Source organism: Salvia miltiorrhiza, chromosome 3 (genome assembly GCF_028751815.1).
Source record: "Salvia miltiorrhiza cultivar Shanhuang (shh) chromosome 3, IMPLAD_Smil_shh, whole genome shotgun sequence".
In the NCBI taxonomy this organism is placed as follows: Eukaryota; Viridiplantae; Streptophyta; class Magnoliopsida; order Lamiales; family Lamiaceae; genus Salvia; species Salvia miltiorrhiza.
In genome coordinates this window covers 59,672,604-59,685,834 of record NC_080389.1, presented here as the reverse complement: position 1 = coordinate 59,685,834, position 13,231 = coordinate 59,672,604, and the positions used below count along the sequence as shown (strand labels likewise).

Here is a 13,231-nt window from a genome sequence, read left to right as displayed (position 1 = left end):
CACCCCACTCATTACTCCCATACAATTAATTCATTCATCACTCATCAGTAATAAGTGACTAAAAGCAGATGCACTGCAATTCTTCAACTTAGTAAGCAACCAAATATATATAGGTAGGGGCTGCTCTCCCTCTCCCTCTCACTGTGTGTGAAGAAACAAAGGAGAGAAAGAATAATGGCAAAGCGTGTAGAGGAATGTCCATTTTCAGCTGGCCAAATGGAGGCCTTGACTGCTTTATGCGACACCTTCCTTACCCTCCATCTCTCTCTCTCGTGATGATCACCAGCGATGCTTCAGTCTCTCAATTCTTTCAAGCATTCAGCTTCCATGGCTGGAACTCCCCAAAATGTAAGCTAAACACACACACACACACATTTCTTCAAACCCTCTAAACTCTGCCACCTTCTGTGTTTGATAATTGATTTGTGCAGCTGGCTGTGCTGATGGGAGTAAAGATCAAACACCCCAAGATTTATCTGAGCAAGATTGCACTGTGGCTGCTGTCAACATGGATAGGCACCTTCATATTATGTGGGAGGCAAAGTTTATCTCCCCCATTTCCCATATTTCCAGAGGTTCTCACAGCTCCCATCTCAAAACAGGCGACACATTCTGCTCTCATGGTCTCAGAGCCACTTGTTTCCTCTTGAGACTCTTATACACCGCCGCCAAAACCTTCACCCTCCTCCTATACTTCTCTCAGGTAAATTCCCCTTTCTTGATTTGGAAGTGTAATTAGCTGTGGTATAGTAGGTGGGAAGATTTATCACTCAACTCTATTTATTTTGGGTATGAGATGACAGCTTATACATCTGTGTCTGCCTTGTGATTTTCGGACCCTCCCATTTCAGTTCGCATGATGATCACTGATCAGCATTGTCCGATCACAAATGTTTCTTCACTCTTTAATGAATCAATACCTAGTTGGTTGGTTGGTTGGTTGGTTGGTAGTTGAAGCATTCAATGTTTCCTATTTAATGTGATTATTTCTGTTGTGCGTGACTGGGTGGTCCTCAGATTATGAGGATTTGGGACTTAAATTCTTCGACTTTAAACCCTCATTTGGTTAATTAAGCTCTGTTTTTGGTTGAGATGATAGGTGAATGAGAAGGGAGAGAACATTTCTTGGAAAGCAATAGGCTACTGCAGGCCGGATTTCAAACACGAGGAGAGGTCGAAGCTCGAGCCCTTACTGCCGTGGTGTCATCGAGTTAGGCCGTGACAAGGATGCAGCCGATTCGTGCCCTGCAAAAATCGGGCTTCCCGGTGTCTGTACCGCCTCCCAAGAGCACGACCACGACCCCATCGCTCGTTATCAAGTGCGATGTGGTCGTAGTTGGCTCTGGCGCGGGAGGCGGGGTTGTGGCCGGAGTCCTCGCCAAAGCCGGATACAAGGTGCTTGTGCTAGAAAAGGGAAGCTATGTGCCGAGAAACGAGCTCTCACTTCTCGAGGGAGAAGCCATGGATGAAATGTACCTCGGCCACGGGGCGTTGGCTACCGAGAACATGGACGTTATCATACTCGCAGGCTCCACCGTGGGTGGCGGCACCACCATAAACTGGTCGGCCGCCATCCGGACTCCACCGCATGTTAGAAAAGATTGGAGTGAAAACTATGGACTAGAGCTTTTTGGTAGCAAAATGTATGACAACGCATTGGATGTGGTGTGTGAGAGGATGGGAGTTCAATCCGAATTTGAGGAGGAAGGGCTCAACAACATGGTGTTGAGAAGAGGGTGTGAGAACTTGGGCTACGACGTCGAGACCATCCCGCGAAACGCGCCGCCCGATCACTACTGCGGCTCGTGCTGCCTCGGCTGCAAAGACGGCAAGAAGAAGGGCGTGACGGAGACGTGGCTCGCGGACTTGGTCGAGTCGGGCAACGGGAAACTCCTCCCCGGGTGCGAGGCCACGGAGGTCGTGGTCACGCGCCGGAACGGCGCGAGACGCGCCTCCGGGGTGGCGTTCGCGTTCCGCAACGGCGACGGAGGGGGGGCGAGGGAGACGGCCTTCGCGGAGGCGCGGGCGACCGTGGTGGCGTGCGGGGCGATCTGCACGCCGCCGCTCCTGAGGAGGAGCGGCCTCCGGAACGCGAGCATCGGGAGGAACCTGCACCTCCACCCGGTGGTGATGGGGTGGGGCCACTTCCCCGACGGCGCGTGGCCGGAGGCCGCCAAGAGGAGCTACGAGGGGCCCATCATGACGGCGATGACGAGGGTCGTCGCCGATCACGAGGGGTCGGGGTCGGGGTACGGGACGATCATCCAGACCCCGGCCCTGCACCCGGGGATGTTCTCCGCCGTGACGCCGTGGCGCTCGGGCGGAGACATTAAAACGAGGCTGCTCAAGTTCTCGAGAACGGTTCACATATTCGCACTGGCAAGGGATAGAGGATCGGGAGCTGTGACGAGTCCGGATCGGATCAGTTACAAAATGGAGGGTTGTGATGAGGAGAACTTGAGCAGGGGGCTGGAGAGGGTGCTGAGGATTCTGGCGGCGGCGGGGGCGGAGGAGGTGGGGACGCAGCACACGCAGGGAAGGTGATGAAGGTGAAGGGGGCGAGCGCGGAGGAGGTGGAGAGGTTCGTGAAGGAGGAGAGCGCGAGGCCGTTGAGGAAGCTGGCGAGCCCCATATGCTCGGCGCATCAGATGGGGAGCTGCAGGATGGGGGTGGACCCGAGCGAGTCGGCTGTGGGGCCCACGGGGGAGACGTGGGAGGTGGCGGGGCTCTACATTGCGGATTCCAGCGTGTTTCCGACTGCGCTGGGCGTGAATCCGATGGTGACGGTTCAGGCTATTGCTTACTGCACCGCGCAATCGATGCTTGAAGCTCTGGCCATGAACATGAACGTCAACGTGTAGATTCAAGTTTATTACTATTTATGTGGTTTTGTAGTTGATTGTAATTTGCCTCTTGGCCCTGTGCGCCTCATGTTTGGAAACTAGTAAGTATTAGGTGGTATTCAAATCGCAAAAGCTTTTGTGTAGCCATCTGCATAAGTTGTTGAATTGATTTTTATGTAATTTGAGATTATTCATGATCCAATAATCCTAATCAGGATTTATTTAACTCTAACTATGATTTAATTAGGTCTTGTCTGTGCCTCTATTTAAACTATCATGTAGTGGTAGCATTTATTCAAGTCATGTGGTATTATATGCAATGCACATACAAAATATTCAAATAGTTTTTTTTTTTTTTTAATCTTGACACGTTTGGTTTTGGCACGGAAATTAAGGAGTTGTAGATTAGTGTTTTAAGTGTGTAGGTAATACAATATAAAAGTGATAAAGTAGGAAAGAGAATATAATAATTATTACCTTATTTGAAAATGTGTCAAGATTCGTGAAACGATCCAAAAAGAAATACGTGTCAAGATTCGTGGGACGGAGAGAGTATTCACTGCGCAGTCAGTACTTGAAGCTCTAGCCATGAAGGTGTAGAAAATCAAATTTCAAATCTCGTCGGTGCGTGGGGCCATGAATAATAATGATCATTGTTTTGGTCTTTGTGATAAATGGGGTGGGTTAAGGATTGAAATGAGAAAATACTATGTTTCTTTCAATAACACTACATTGGTGAATAAAGAGATTTTTTTTTGTCATATATGCTCAAGTTTCATGGGACAATCCAAAAAAGAGTATTGCTCAGGCTTCGCAGAACAGATGAAGCATTATTTATATCGTTTTGTAGTTAATTGTAATTTGCCTTCATGTTTGGAAACTAGTAAGTATTAGGTGGTATTCAAATCGCAAAAGCTTTGGTGCAGCCGTCTGCATAAGTTGTTTAATCAATCAAGTATTAATTAATTTAAGATTATTGGTGATCCAATAATCTCTAACGATTTAAGTGGTCTTGTTTGTGCCTCTATTTAAATTATCATGTAGTAGTATTATTTATTCAAGTCATGTGAAGATGAATATATTAATAGGCCCTAACCAGCTCAATGAAGCAGGAATAACTTATTAGGACACCTATAACTATACACACTCGTAATAATATTCGCCAGCCCCATAAACTTGTTTCCCTAATTCATTATTCAAATCGTTACGCAAGCAATAATATTTGAAAATTCAACTCCTCTAGGGATAGACAAACCCACAATTCCAATTCACATTAATTGAGGCATCCATTATGCAAGTGCTAGTAGTGTTGACCACCACTGCACACTACCATTATCGAAGCGTCTATTCTCAATCAAAGAATAAAGCATGCCACTTTCCACCAACAAAAGAAAGCAACGCATTTCAAACTCTATCTTCCCTTCGAGTAAACTCCAAGCCTCCTCCCCTCCATATCAAATCTTCCCCCTCCTCCTCTACCCAAATCCCAAACCCCATGTATATGCAAGCACTAAACCGATACAGCTTCTCCTCCATCGCCGTCGTCTCCTTCGCCTTGTGCCTCGCTGCAGAACTCAAGAAAACTAAGGTAGTGCTAACAATATCCCTATTTTCTCCTCTCCATTCTGAGATTCTCTTCTTTTCAGAAAGATGATCTCATATTGGATGGAAAGCTGTGTTACTTGCCCAGAAGTTCGTCTTTCGAACTAGGAATCGCAGCCGTAATCTGTCTTAGTATCACTCAAGTCGCCGGGAGTTTATTCATCTACAGAAAATTCAGACCAAGGGAAAAGAGAGGCAAGTTCATAGTGACACGCAGTTTGCTCCTTTTATCCTGGTTAGACTTCTATCCCTCTGTAAAATTCAAGCAAGCCCCATTAAATATCTAATCAAATCGTGACTGACTTCATACCACCTTGCTACTTTTCAAATAAGCCCAATAACAAGCACTTGCTGTATTATTTCTAAAGCAGACAGCTAATCAACATATGCATGAATTCTACTTTTGAGTTCTCTATGGTGTAAAATCTAGCAATGTAGATATAAGGCGGTTTTAATGAAGTAGTGTTAAATTATTGAATGGTGCCGCAGGATTGGCTTCGGAGTTGCAGTGATTCTATTAAGTGCAGCAAGTAGCATGAACCAGAATCAAGCTTTTGGAGAAGGATGGTTAGATGGAGAGTGCTACCTAGTTAAGGATGGAGTCTACGTTGGTTCAGCCATACTTACCTTGGTGGCTCTGGGCTCAACCCTTGGCTCCGGAATCGTAGCTGTAAGGCGAGACAAAGCTGAAGAAACACAAGGGTCCTTAGTTCATGCAAAAGTTGATAAATGACAAGATTAAACAAGAGCAATACCTAACATAACCAACGGCTGATATACTTTTGCTCACAATAATCCTTCTCAAGCAAGGTAAAGTGCAGCATAGAGATATATGTCATACACATAGACAAAAACCAAATTGGTATATTTATATATATATATACTTGTAATAGTAGGAGGTACGTGCAACTTTGCAAGTGCACAATAAACAGCCAGCTAAAAAAGTCAAAGATGTGAATTAGAGATGAAAGACAATCAATCTGCAAGTGCACAATAAACAGCCAGCTAAAAAAGTCAAAGATGTGAATTAGAGATGAAAGACAATCAATCAATGAAAGAGTCGATCTTCAACCTCATGGCAATCCTCATTCTGCATTGACAATAGCAACATAAGGGAAAAAACCCCAAACAAGATAACATTTCAAAGTATAATTTCTGCAGAGGAGAGTACTTGGTTTTCAGGATATAAAAGCACTTCTTGTTAGATACAACAAGCAACGAGCCAATTCTGTGAATGTAAAGAACTCAAGGAAGCTAGCACATAACTGTTATCTAAGAACTCAATATCAACGGAGAGAATAACAAGATCATGTTAACTAAGTATGCAACTTCTGTTTCTCATTTTTTCTTTTCCTAATTGACGCCTAAAGCTTAGTTGTAAGTACACATCATTAAAAGCCAAGTACTTAGAAACTAGTAATTTGAGGAGCTGGCAGGTTCAAGAGCCAAAAAATCATATGACCCTGCCATGTTTAAGCTATAGGTGCCAAAATAAGCTAATAGTCTCATGCTAACTAATCTCAGTATACTTCACGGCTGGTGTAGAGCATCAGGTTTATTGAAGAACTGAAAGAAGATCCCATTTTCAAGTTTCACCAGCAACTTCATGCTTCGAATCATGAAATGTCCTCTGTCATCTCTACATGTAACGACCTTGACCTCTATAACCATAGTTATATCCTCTTCCCCAATTGTATGGGCCACGATGCTGACCATATCCAGCTCTCTGCCCACTATAACCATACTGATTTCTTCTTTGAAAATAGCCAAATGTCTGTAGAATAGAGAACGCAGAAATGTAAGAATTTGCCAGGAAATTTTCATATCCATGTATAGTAAGGCCTCTAAAATAGTAGGAGTAGTATATACTAACCTCCGAGTCTAACTTAACTCTCTCAGATAATCGATTCTGCCCATCCCTATTTCCCCGGCCGAGAGAATTACAAGAAATTGTATCGAAGAAATCATCCTTGTTGTATGCAGGCTACATGAAGACAAAAAAAAATTATGACAGAAACAGATATAATCAATCACCGCAGCAGTCAGCAAAATTCTAAAATATACCTTGGGATCACTCTTAGCTATCAAGTCAAGTTTATCATCCCCAAATTCTTGGCTACTAGTTGCACTTTGCATCCCATCTATAATCTCTCTTTGGTTTGCTTTCCCAAGATAACCCCATACTTCATCTTTCTTGAACTTCTCATTCATTGCTTCAAAATCAAATTCTTCAGTAAACTGGAGAGGGGATTGCAACTGCAAATATTCAAGAGAATTTTGTGAGAAGCCAGAACTTATGATCTTCACCTAGGCCATAGGCAAATAAAAAAGATATGACAAACAAACAATATTCAGCTTAAAATACCCTCAAGAAACTGCTATTTGCATTTTACATTTAGGATTGCAAAATTTTGTGGGATTTGAATTTGTGCCTACCATTATGTATTTAACGTAAATAACTGAAATTTGGGATATGGATTGCCAGGTCAGATGTGTTGGTAATGAATATTAAAACCTTCCAACTTCAAATTATAAAGTTACCCTTTTTAGATCTCTTAGCTTCACAATTTGAAAAGGTCACTTCATGAAAGTTGAAAATATGTTTAAAGAATTCTAAATTTTTTTATTCTTACCCAAAGATTGAATTGAAATATCTTCCCTGAAAAGGAATTATATACCAAAAGCCACATACAAAGTCAACGCCAAAATAATGAAGAAGCCAAGTTTAAAATTTATTACGGAGTACATAAACCAATATATTAGAGAAGTATAATGTATTAAAAGAAATAAAACAAACCAAATAGCTGACCTTTTGCGAAGCTGGTGGCAGTGGCAAAAGAGGCGGTTGAACTGCTGGGGCTGATGACAAGAAATTTATACAATTTGAACTAATGCCAGTTGAATCCTTCTGTTCAGCATACAAATTGTTTGACAGGGAATATTCAGATAGTCGGCGCTGTGATAGGTTTGGAGCTCCAAGAGAGGAGTTTGATATTTGACCCGTAACAGAAGATGCTGAATATGGTAAGAATTGAGCAGGAAGGGATGATGCAGGATCAGGAACAACTTTGTTAACAGCTTGAACTTCAGTGCTACCTGCGTTCTGGTAGGCTAATGGAAAAGGCTGGGTCAACCCCTTTGAATTTGTTAATGTGGAAGTATATAAGGGCTGAGATTGCTTCGAAGAAAGTGAATTAACAAACGGCATGGACGGAGGCAGTTGCTCAGAAGTAGGATTTGGTGACAAATTTGAGCAACTGGATGTTGCAAGTTGATACCCAGAAGGAACAATATCTGATATATTCGTCACCGCCATGGTTGTAGATGTTTGATTCTGTAAGGGATACATCATGGGAGTTGATGACAAGGAACGTTGTTGAGAAATATTAGTGCTTCCCGGTGCTACGCAATATCCCTGCCATTGTGTTGGTATGTCATAAGAAGACGAACCACTATGTGTCGGCTGAGAAGAACCCCACCCCATCTGACTCCCGGAAGGATTGGAAGGTAAAATGTTTGAATAGGATCTCGCATTTAATCCAGTTGGTTCGCTGTACAACTTGGATTCTGTCGAATACCCAGGGACAGCTGAGACCGAATGTGATGAACTAGATGGCGGAATATGATAGTTTGACTGCAGTATAGAAGATTAGGTCAACAGAATATCCAACCAAAGCATCCAATTAACAAAATGCAGCAACAGTAAACAAGCATAACACTAACTAGTAACTACCTCTATAATTGCAGGATCATTATGTAGTTTCTCCTGCTTTTGAACTGGTGGGTTAGTTATAACTTTTAAATCCTGCAATGAAACACAGAGAATATGCATGAGTTCAAAAGCATTCATGAACAGTTCTGAGAGAACCAGAAAATATTTTATTACTAAAGCCTGGACAGACTTTTGCAACAAATACCACCTTTCCAGCACTGGTGTGACTTCAAAGAAAAATGAATAAAAATCCATAGTTACAAAGTTAACAAATCTTTAGCAAAGAAATCCAAGACAGGGAAGGTTGAACAGTACTCCTTTTATAGCTGGAAATTGCTAAAAACAATTTTATCAGTTGTGATCCAGATAGTATAAAACTGGACTACAGGGCTGGTGAAAGTCTTCCTAATCATCAAATAACCAAAAAACCACTTTCAAACACTTAATGAGGGGGTTTCTTAAAGCAACAAGTATGTACTGGTTAAGAATATTTATCCCAGAGGGGAAGGCAGCATTTGCCTTTAATTATAATATAAGTGTAGAACATGCAAAGTTTATTTCACTATACCTAGAGAAGGCCCCAAACAACTAGAGTACTGGATAGGATCACATCTAAAACTTCATTCAGACAAAGGTGAGATACCCATCTCTCATGTCATTATATTTAGTGAGTACAACTGTACAATAATAAATATAGATGTATATTAGTGGCTCAACCACGATGCTGCTACAGTAAAATCTGATCTTGACAAGACTATACAAGGAGCCGACAAAATCATGATAGAATAGTAGTACGATATACCACATTCATAGTGCTCAAATAATTTATAGTTCGCTAGATCCTCAATCATAAGAATTAAGAAGTAAGAACTATCTTATAGAGTAATTTTGATGCTGGATTTTTCTCAAATTTACCATGCAAGCACCTAAACAAACTATCAAATAGATTCTCACATGATAACAATTATAGCTATGCAGAAAATCAACAAGATTATTTCTAAAGTTATTACATTTAGCACTTGACCAATTATTCTGATATGCACGGCAACATGCAACATCAATTACCCAGTGTGAAATAACGTAGCACAAGAGAGAGAAACCGAAGCATGAGAGCAAAAAGGAAAGGAAGACAGCTCACGTTATAATTATAATCATATGGGTCAACCGAGTAACCTCAACATAAAATGTACAGAATCCATGATGGCTTTATTGAAAGAAATCATGAGCTTGTGCAACATATTATCTGCTCGTGAACCCACAACCTATAGACAATCATGCTTGAAACTAATACCAAATGAAAAATCACAACTAAGCATTTCCAAAGCATTCTAAGACAGTCATCCATACTTACTTTAATGTCACTCCCACGAAACAGAATGTATTCAAAGACTTTGTCGCTTGGCGGAACTTCTTGCCCATCATTCCTTCTCCCCTCCGTGCCAAATGATCTAACTGCAATCAATCAATCAACTTGTTTATTTATTTGAATAGCAGAAAAGATACAAAGTCATTCCAAATTCACTAGCAGCCGGCATCAAGGACAAATTTAGAGTTCGACGATCCACAGTTGATGAGGTAAAAGCAAACAAAATTATACTTCTGATATGAGATCAACAACTAAATATAATATAAATTCACAGTTTCTTTCATCCCAGAGCACTTCCCACAAAAAAAGGGTGTGCAAACTCAGATATACGATAATCCGTTCTCCTTAAGTCCTCTAGCAACCTTTAAGTCATTCTTATCAAATATGACAAAGTTTGTGCAGAAGAGAAGAGTGACACTGTAGTCTGTAAGCAACCAATGCAATTGGCAACAATCAACAGCTCAGACGTCACAACCTTCACAGGAAGAGAAAGCCGCACAAACATGCATAATAAATATCAGTTGAATGGCTGAGTTTATGCAGCATTCCTTTCCGTTCTAATCAAAACAGCACCAACTTAGTATGAAAAATCACTAAACGCTAAATTTCTACTCTAATAACGCGCTCCAGCGGCTCCACTATAGAAATATTTGATGTTTCTAAACATGAAGAACATTGATGCGCATGAGCACATATAGAAAAAAAAGAAATAATAATCCCAAGAAATCGACGCGGGGAAGCAACGGCGGCAAAAATTCATAAATAAACGGAACTGGAAATGTAAAATATCCTATGGCAGACGGAAACGGCCAGAAATGGGGAAACGACGGCGGAAATCACCGTCTTTGAGGCCGAAGGTAGAGTCCTGAGGATTTAGGAAGTAAAGGACAGCCCTCGTAACGAATCTCCGATTTCGACATAACGCTTATGTAGCTTCCGATGAACGAATCTCCAGCCGACGACGGAGAGGGCGGCGACGTCGCAATGTTGCCGTGACTGGAAGGTTCTTTCGCCATCGATGAGCACGAAAACGAAATGAAATCCTTTGGGAAATGGATACGAAATTTTTTCAAGGCAGGTAGAAATGATTATTGTGATTTGATGATTTGTTTAGGGCGCTCTTTGTAGTGTGTGTGTGTGTGAAAACGGGAATCGGATTTTCGGCAATATGCAGTAATTCGATGGTTACAGAATTTAAGGGGGAAAGTTTGTGCTCAACCTATTTGCAAATTTATAATTTCATTTCACTCCCTGTAGTTTTGCTAATTCACACTTTACCCGCCTTTCAAGATTCTACGAGCTATTCCCTCCGTCCCCTGGAAATTTATATAGAGGCTTTTGGCACGAATTTTGATAAAAAAAAATAGGGTTAATAGTCGAAAAATACACGAACTTTCACGAATTTTGCAAATTGCACATGACCTTCAAAAATAGCCTCAGAATACATCAGCTTTTAATTTTGCTGCAAATTGCACATGGCGAGATTTCCGGCGAGGAATAAGTTTGACCGGTGATTACGTGGACATTACATGGCATATTGCGTGACTTTTTTACACGCTGGCAAGCCACGTGGGCAAAACGACGTCGTTTTGATAATTTGAAGAATTTTGCTATAAAAAAATTGCCTCCCTGCTCCTCCAGCGAGGAGCAGCTACTCCTCCGGCGAGGAGCAGCTACGCCGTTCAACCGCTGCTTCCTCTCTTCCACCTCCACTCAACTACCACCTCCACCACCCATTCCTCATCGACGCTGCCACCTCCCGCTGCCTCACCTTCCTCCGCCAAACCCCGCTTCTCTGGATCTCGAGGCCGCAAGTGTCGAGGATCTCGTCCTCGGTGATGGAGAGGGTGAACGGATCCAGGCGAGTGAGGGGAGGAGGCGGCGGACGGTGAGGCGGGGGTGGAGGGAGACGAAATTGCTTCTGGAGGATGGAGAATGAGGATAGCAAAGCCGATGTTGATGGAGGCGGAAGCCAGCAAGCTCTCTGCATTCATGTCAACATCAGTTTTTGGGGAAAGAGAGATAGTGGAAATTGGGGAAGAAATTCGCCATGGTTCCCTAAATAGATGTTCTCCCACCCACACACACCACGCAACAACAAACACCAAACCCCCCCAGATCCTCTTCCACCTCGCCGCCGGCCCCAAATCTGGGATTTCCCCCTTGTTTTACAGATTTGCGGCGGCCTGCAAATTTACAGATTTCAGCCGCCTCCGGTCCATCAAAGCGTCGTTTGAGCAGCCAATTTCCTTGACGCGCTAGTCGTCGGAGCATTGTTTGAGGAAATCAGAGGAAGAAGGTGCGGCGGGAAGAAGGTGCAGACGGGAAGAGATGGAAATCGGAGGAAGAAGATGGGGATTTTTCCTTTTTTTTTTTTAATTTATACTCATTCAAAACGACGTCGTTTTGAATGCCGGTGCGTCCACGTCTGAAAACTCCGGTGCCACGTCAACACCGATCAAGGTGATGGTCAACGCGTGTGCAATTTGCAACAAAATTAAAAGGCTATGTATTCTGAGGCTATTTTTGAAGGTCATGTGCAATTTGCAAATTTCGTGAAAGTTCGTGTATTTTTCGGCTATTAACCCCAAAAAATATTAGTATTTAAAGTATCGTAATGAAGAAATGGTCATATGAATGGTATTATTAAATATAAGTAAATAGTGTAAATTATAAATGTAAAATTGTGAGCTATTGTCCAAAAATATGGCGTGCATATATTTGAGAGTCGTACCAAAAAATGAAATGTATGCATAAATATGGCTATAAACTCGTTTAAATATTCGGGTGTACTCGATTCGAGATTTTTATTTTGTTGACCGAGCTCGAGCTCGGAGCTCGGCTCGTCATCCACTTTCCGAGCTCGAGCTCGGCTCGGGTGATGCTCGATAATGTCAAATTCGAGCTTGAACTCGAGTTCGACTCGTTAAATGTTCGTATATGATGTTCAAGCTCGAACTCGTTAAAAAAAAAAATCTTAATTACCAGGTTACTCGAGCTTGAACTCAACCCGTTAAGGCTCATGCATAAACTAAAAATCGATTTTTTAGTTATAGATAAAAAAATATTTGTTAAATAGATAAAAAAACGAAAATAGATGAACTTCAAATAATATATGATGAGAATAACAAATTATACTTGAAGGATATTTATAAAATAATTATTACATGTGATGTGGACAAAATTATGTTCACTTGCTCGGGTAAAGTATAACGGGTAAAAAATATGAATTGGAGCATATAATTAAATTTGAGAACTTAGCCTTGGCGGCCTAGCTTTGACAGCTCATATTTGGCAACCTAGCCTTGACATTTGAAAACTCGGCCTTGGCAGCTTAGCATTGGCAACCTAACTTTGGCAGCCTAGCCTTGACAAATCAGCCTTGGCAGTCCAGCTTCGAGAGCTTAGCCTTGACAGCCTAGCTTTGACAGATGAGATTTGGCAACTTAGCCTTTACATTTGACAACTCAGCCTTGGCATCTCAGCTTTGGAGCTTAGCCTTGGCAACCTAGCTTTGGCAGTCCAGCCTTGACAACTCAACCTTGGAGCTTAGCTTTGTCTTAACCTTGGATTCAATTTTGCAGCTTAACTTTGCCTCGTCTTTCACAATCCAGCTCCGCGCAAGCCTTAACGACACATCACCAAAACAGATGTTATTGTACAAAATTTGGGCCTAATTTCCTGAATTAATGGGCCTTAGGGCTAGAT

The 13,231-nt window shown here is 42.1% G+C and overlaps 2 protein-coding genes and 1 pseudogene across 2 annotated transcripts; 2 read left to right on the top strand and 1 right to left on the bottom strand.

Annotated features, from left to right (window-relative positions):
• The first annotated feature begins 6 nt into the window (after positions 1-6).
• On the top strand, positions 7-3,033 carry LOC131014888 (long-chain-alcohol oxidase FAO4A). The gene is given in 8 exon segments (XM_057943032.1): positions 7-348; positions 432-551; positions 553-639; positions 641-703; positions 1,100-1,176; positions 1,178-1,244; positions 1,246-2,530; positions 2,533-3,033. Coding segments are annotated over 8 exon segments (2,202 nt in total). The 5' UTR covers positions 7-174; the 3' UTR covers positions 2,862-3,033.
• A 1,062-nt stretch (positions 3,034-4,095) lies between these two features.
• LOC131014939 (protein MODIFYING WALL LIGNIN-1-like) lies at positions 4,096-5,426 on the top strand. The gene is made up of 3 exons (XM_057943121.1): positions 4,096-4,431; positions 4,490-4,680; positions 4,935-5,426. Exons 1-3 carry the CDS (start codon positions 4,135-4,137, stop codon positions 5,176-5,178), a joined length of 732 nt encoding a protein of 243 aa, XP_057799104.1. The 5' UTR covers positions 4,096-4,134; the 3' UTR covers positions 5,179-5,426.
• A 129-nt stretch (positions 5,427-5,555) lies between these two features.
• On the bottom strand, positions 5,556-10,710 carry LOC131014906 (protein decapping 5-like; annotated as a pseudogene).
• Positions 10,711-13,231: the final 2,521 nt, after the last annotated feature.

Coding starts and splice junctions, on each gene's coding strand:
- LOC131014939 (XM_057943121.1), top strand. CDS start 4,135: ATGCAAGTGCTAGTAGTGTTGACCACCACTGCACACTACCATTATCGA. Junction 4,432..4,489: donor CAGAACTCAAGAAAACTAAG/GTAGTGCTAACA, acceptor TCTTCTTTTCAG/AAAGATGATCTCATATTGGA. Junction 4,681..4,934: donor AGTTTGCTCCTTTTATCCTG/GTTAGACTTCTA, acceptor ATGGTGCCGCAG/GATTGGCTTCGGAGTTGCAG.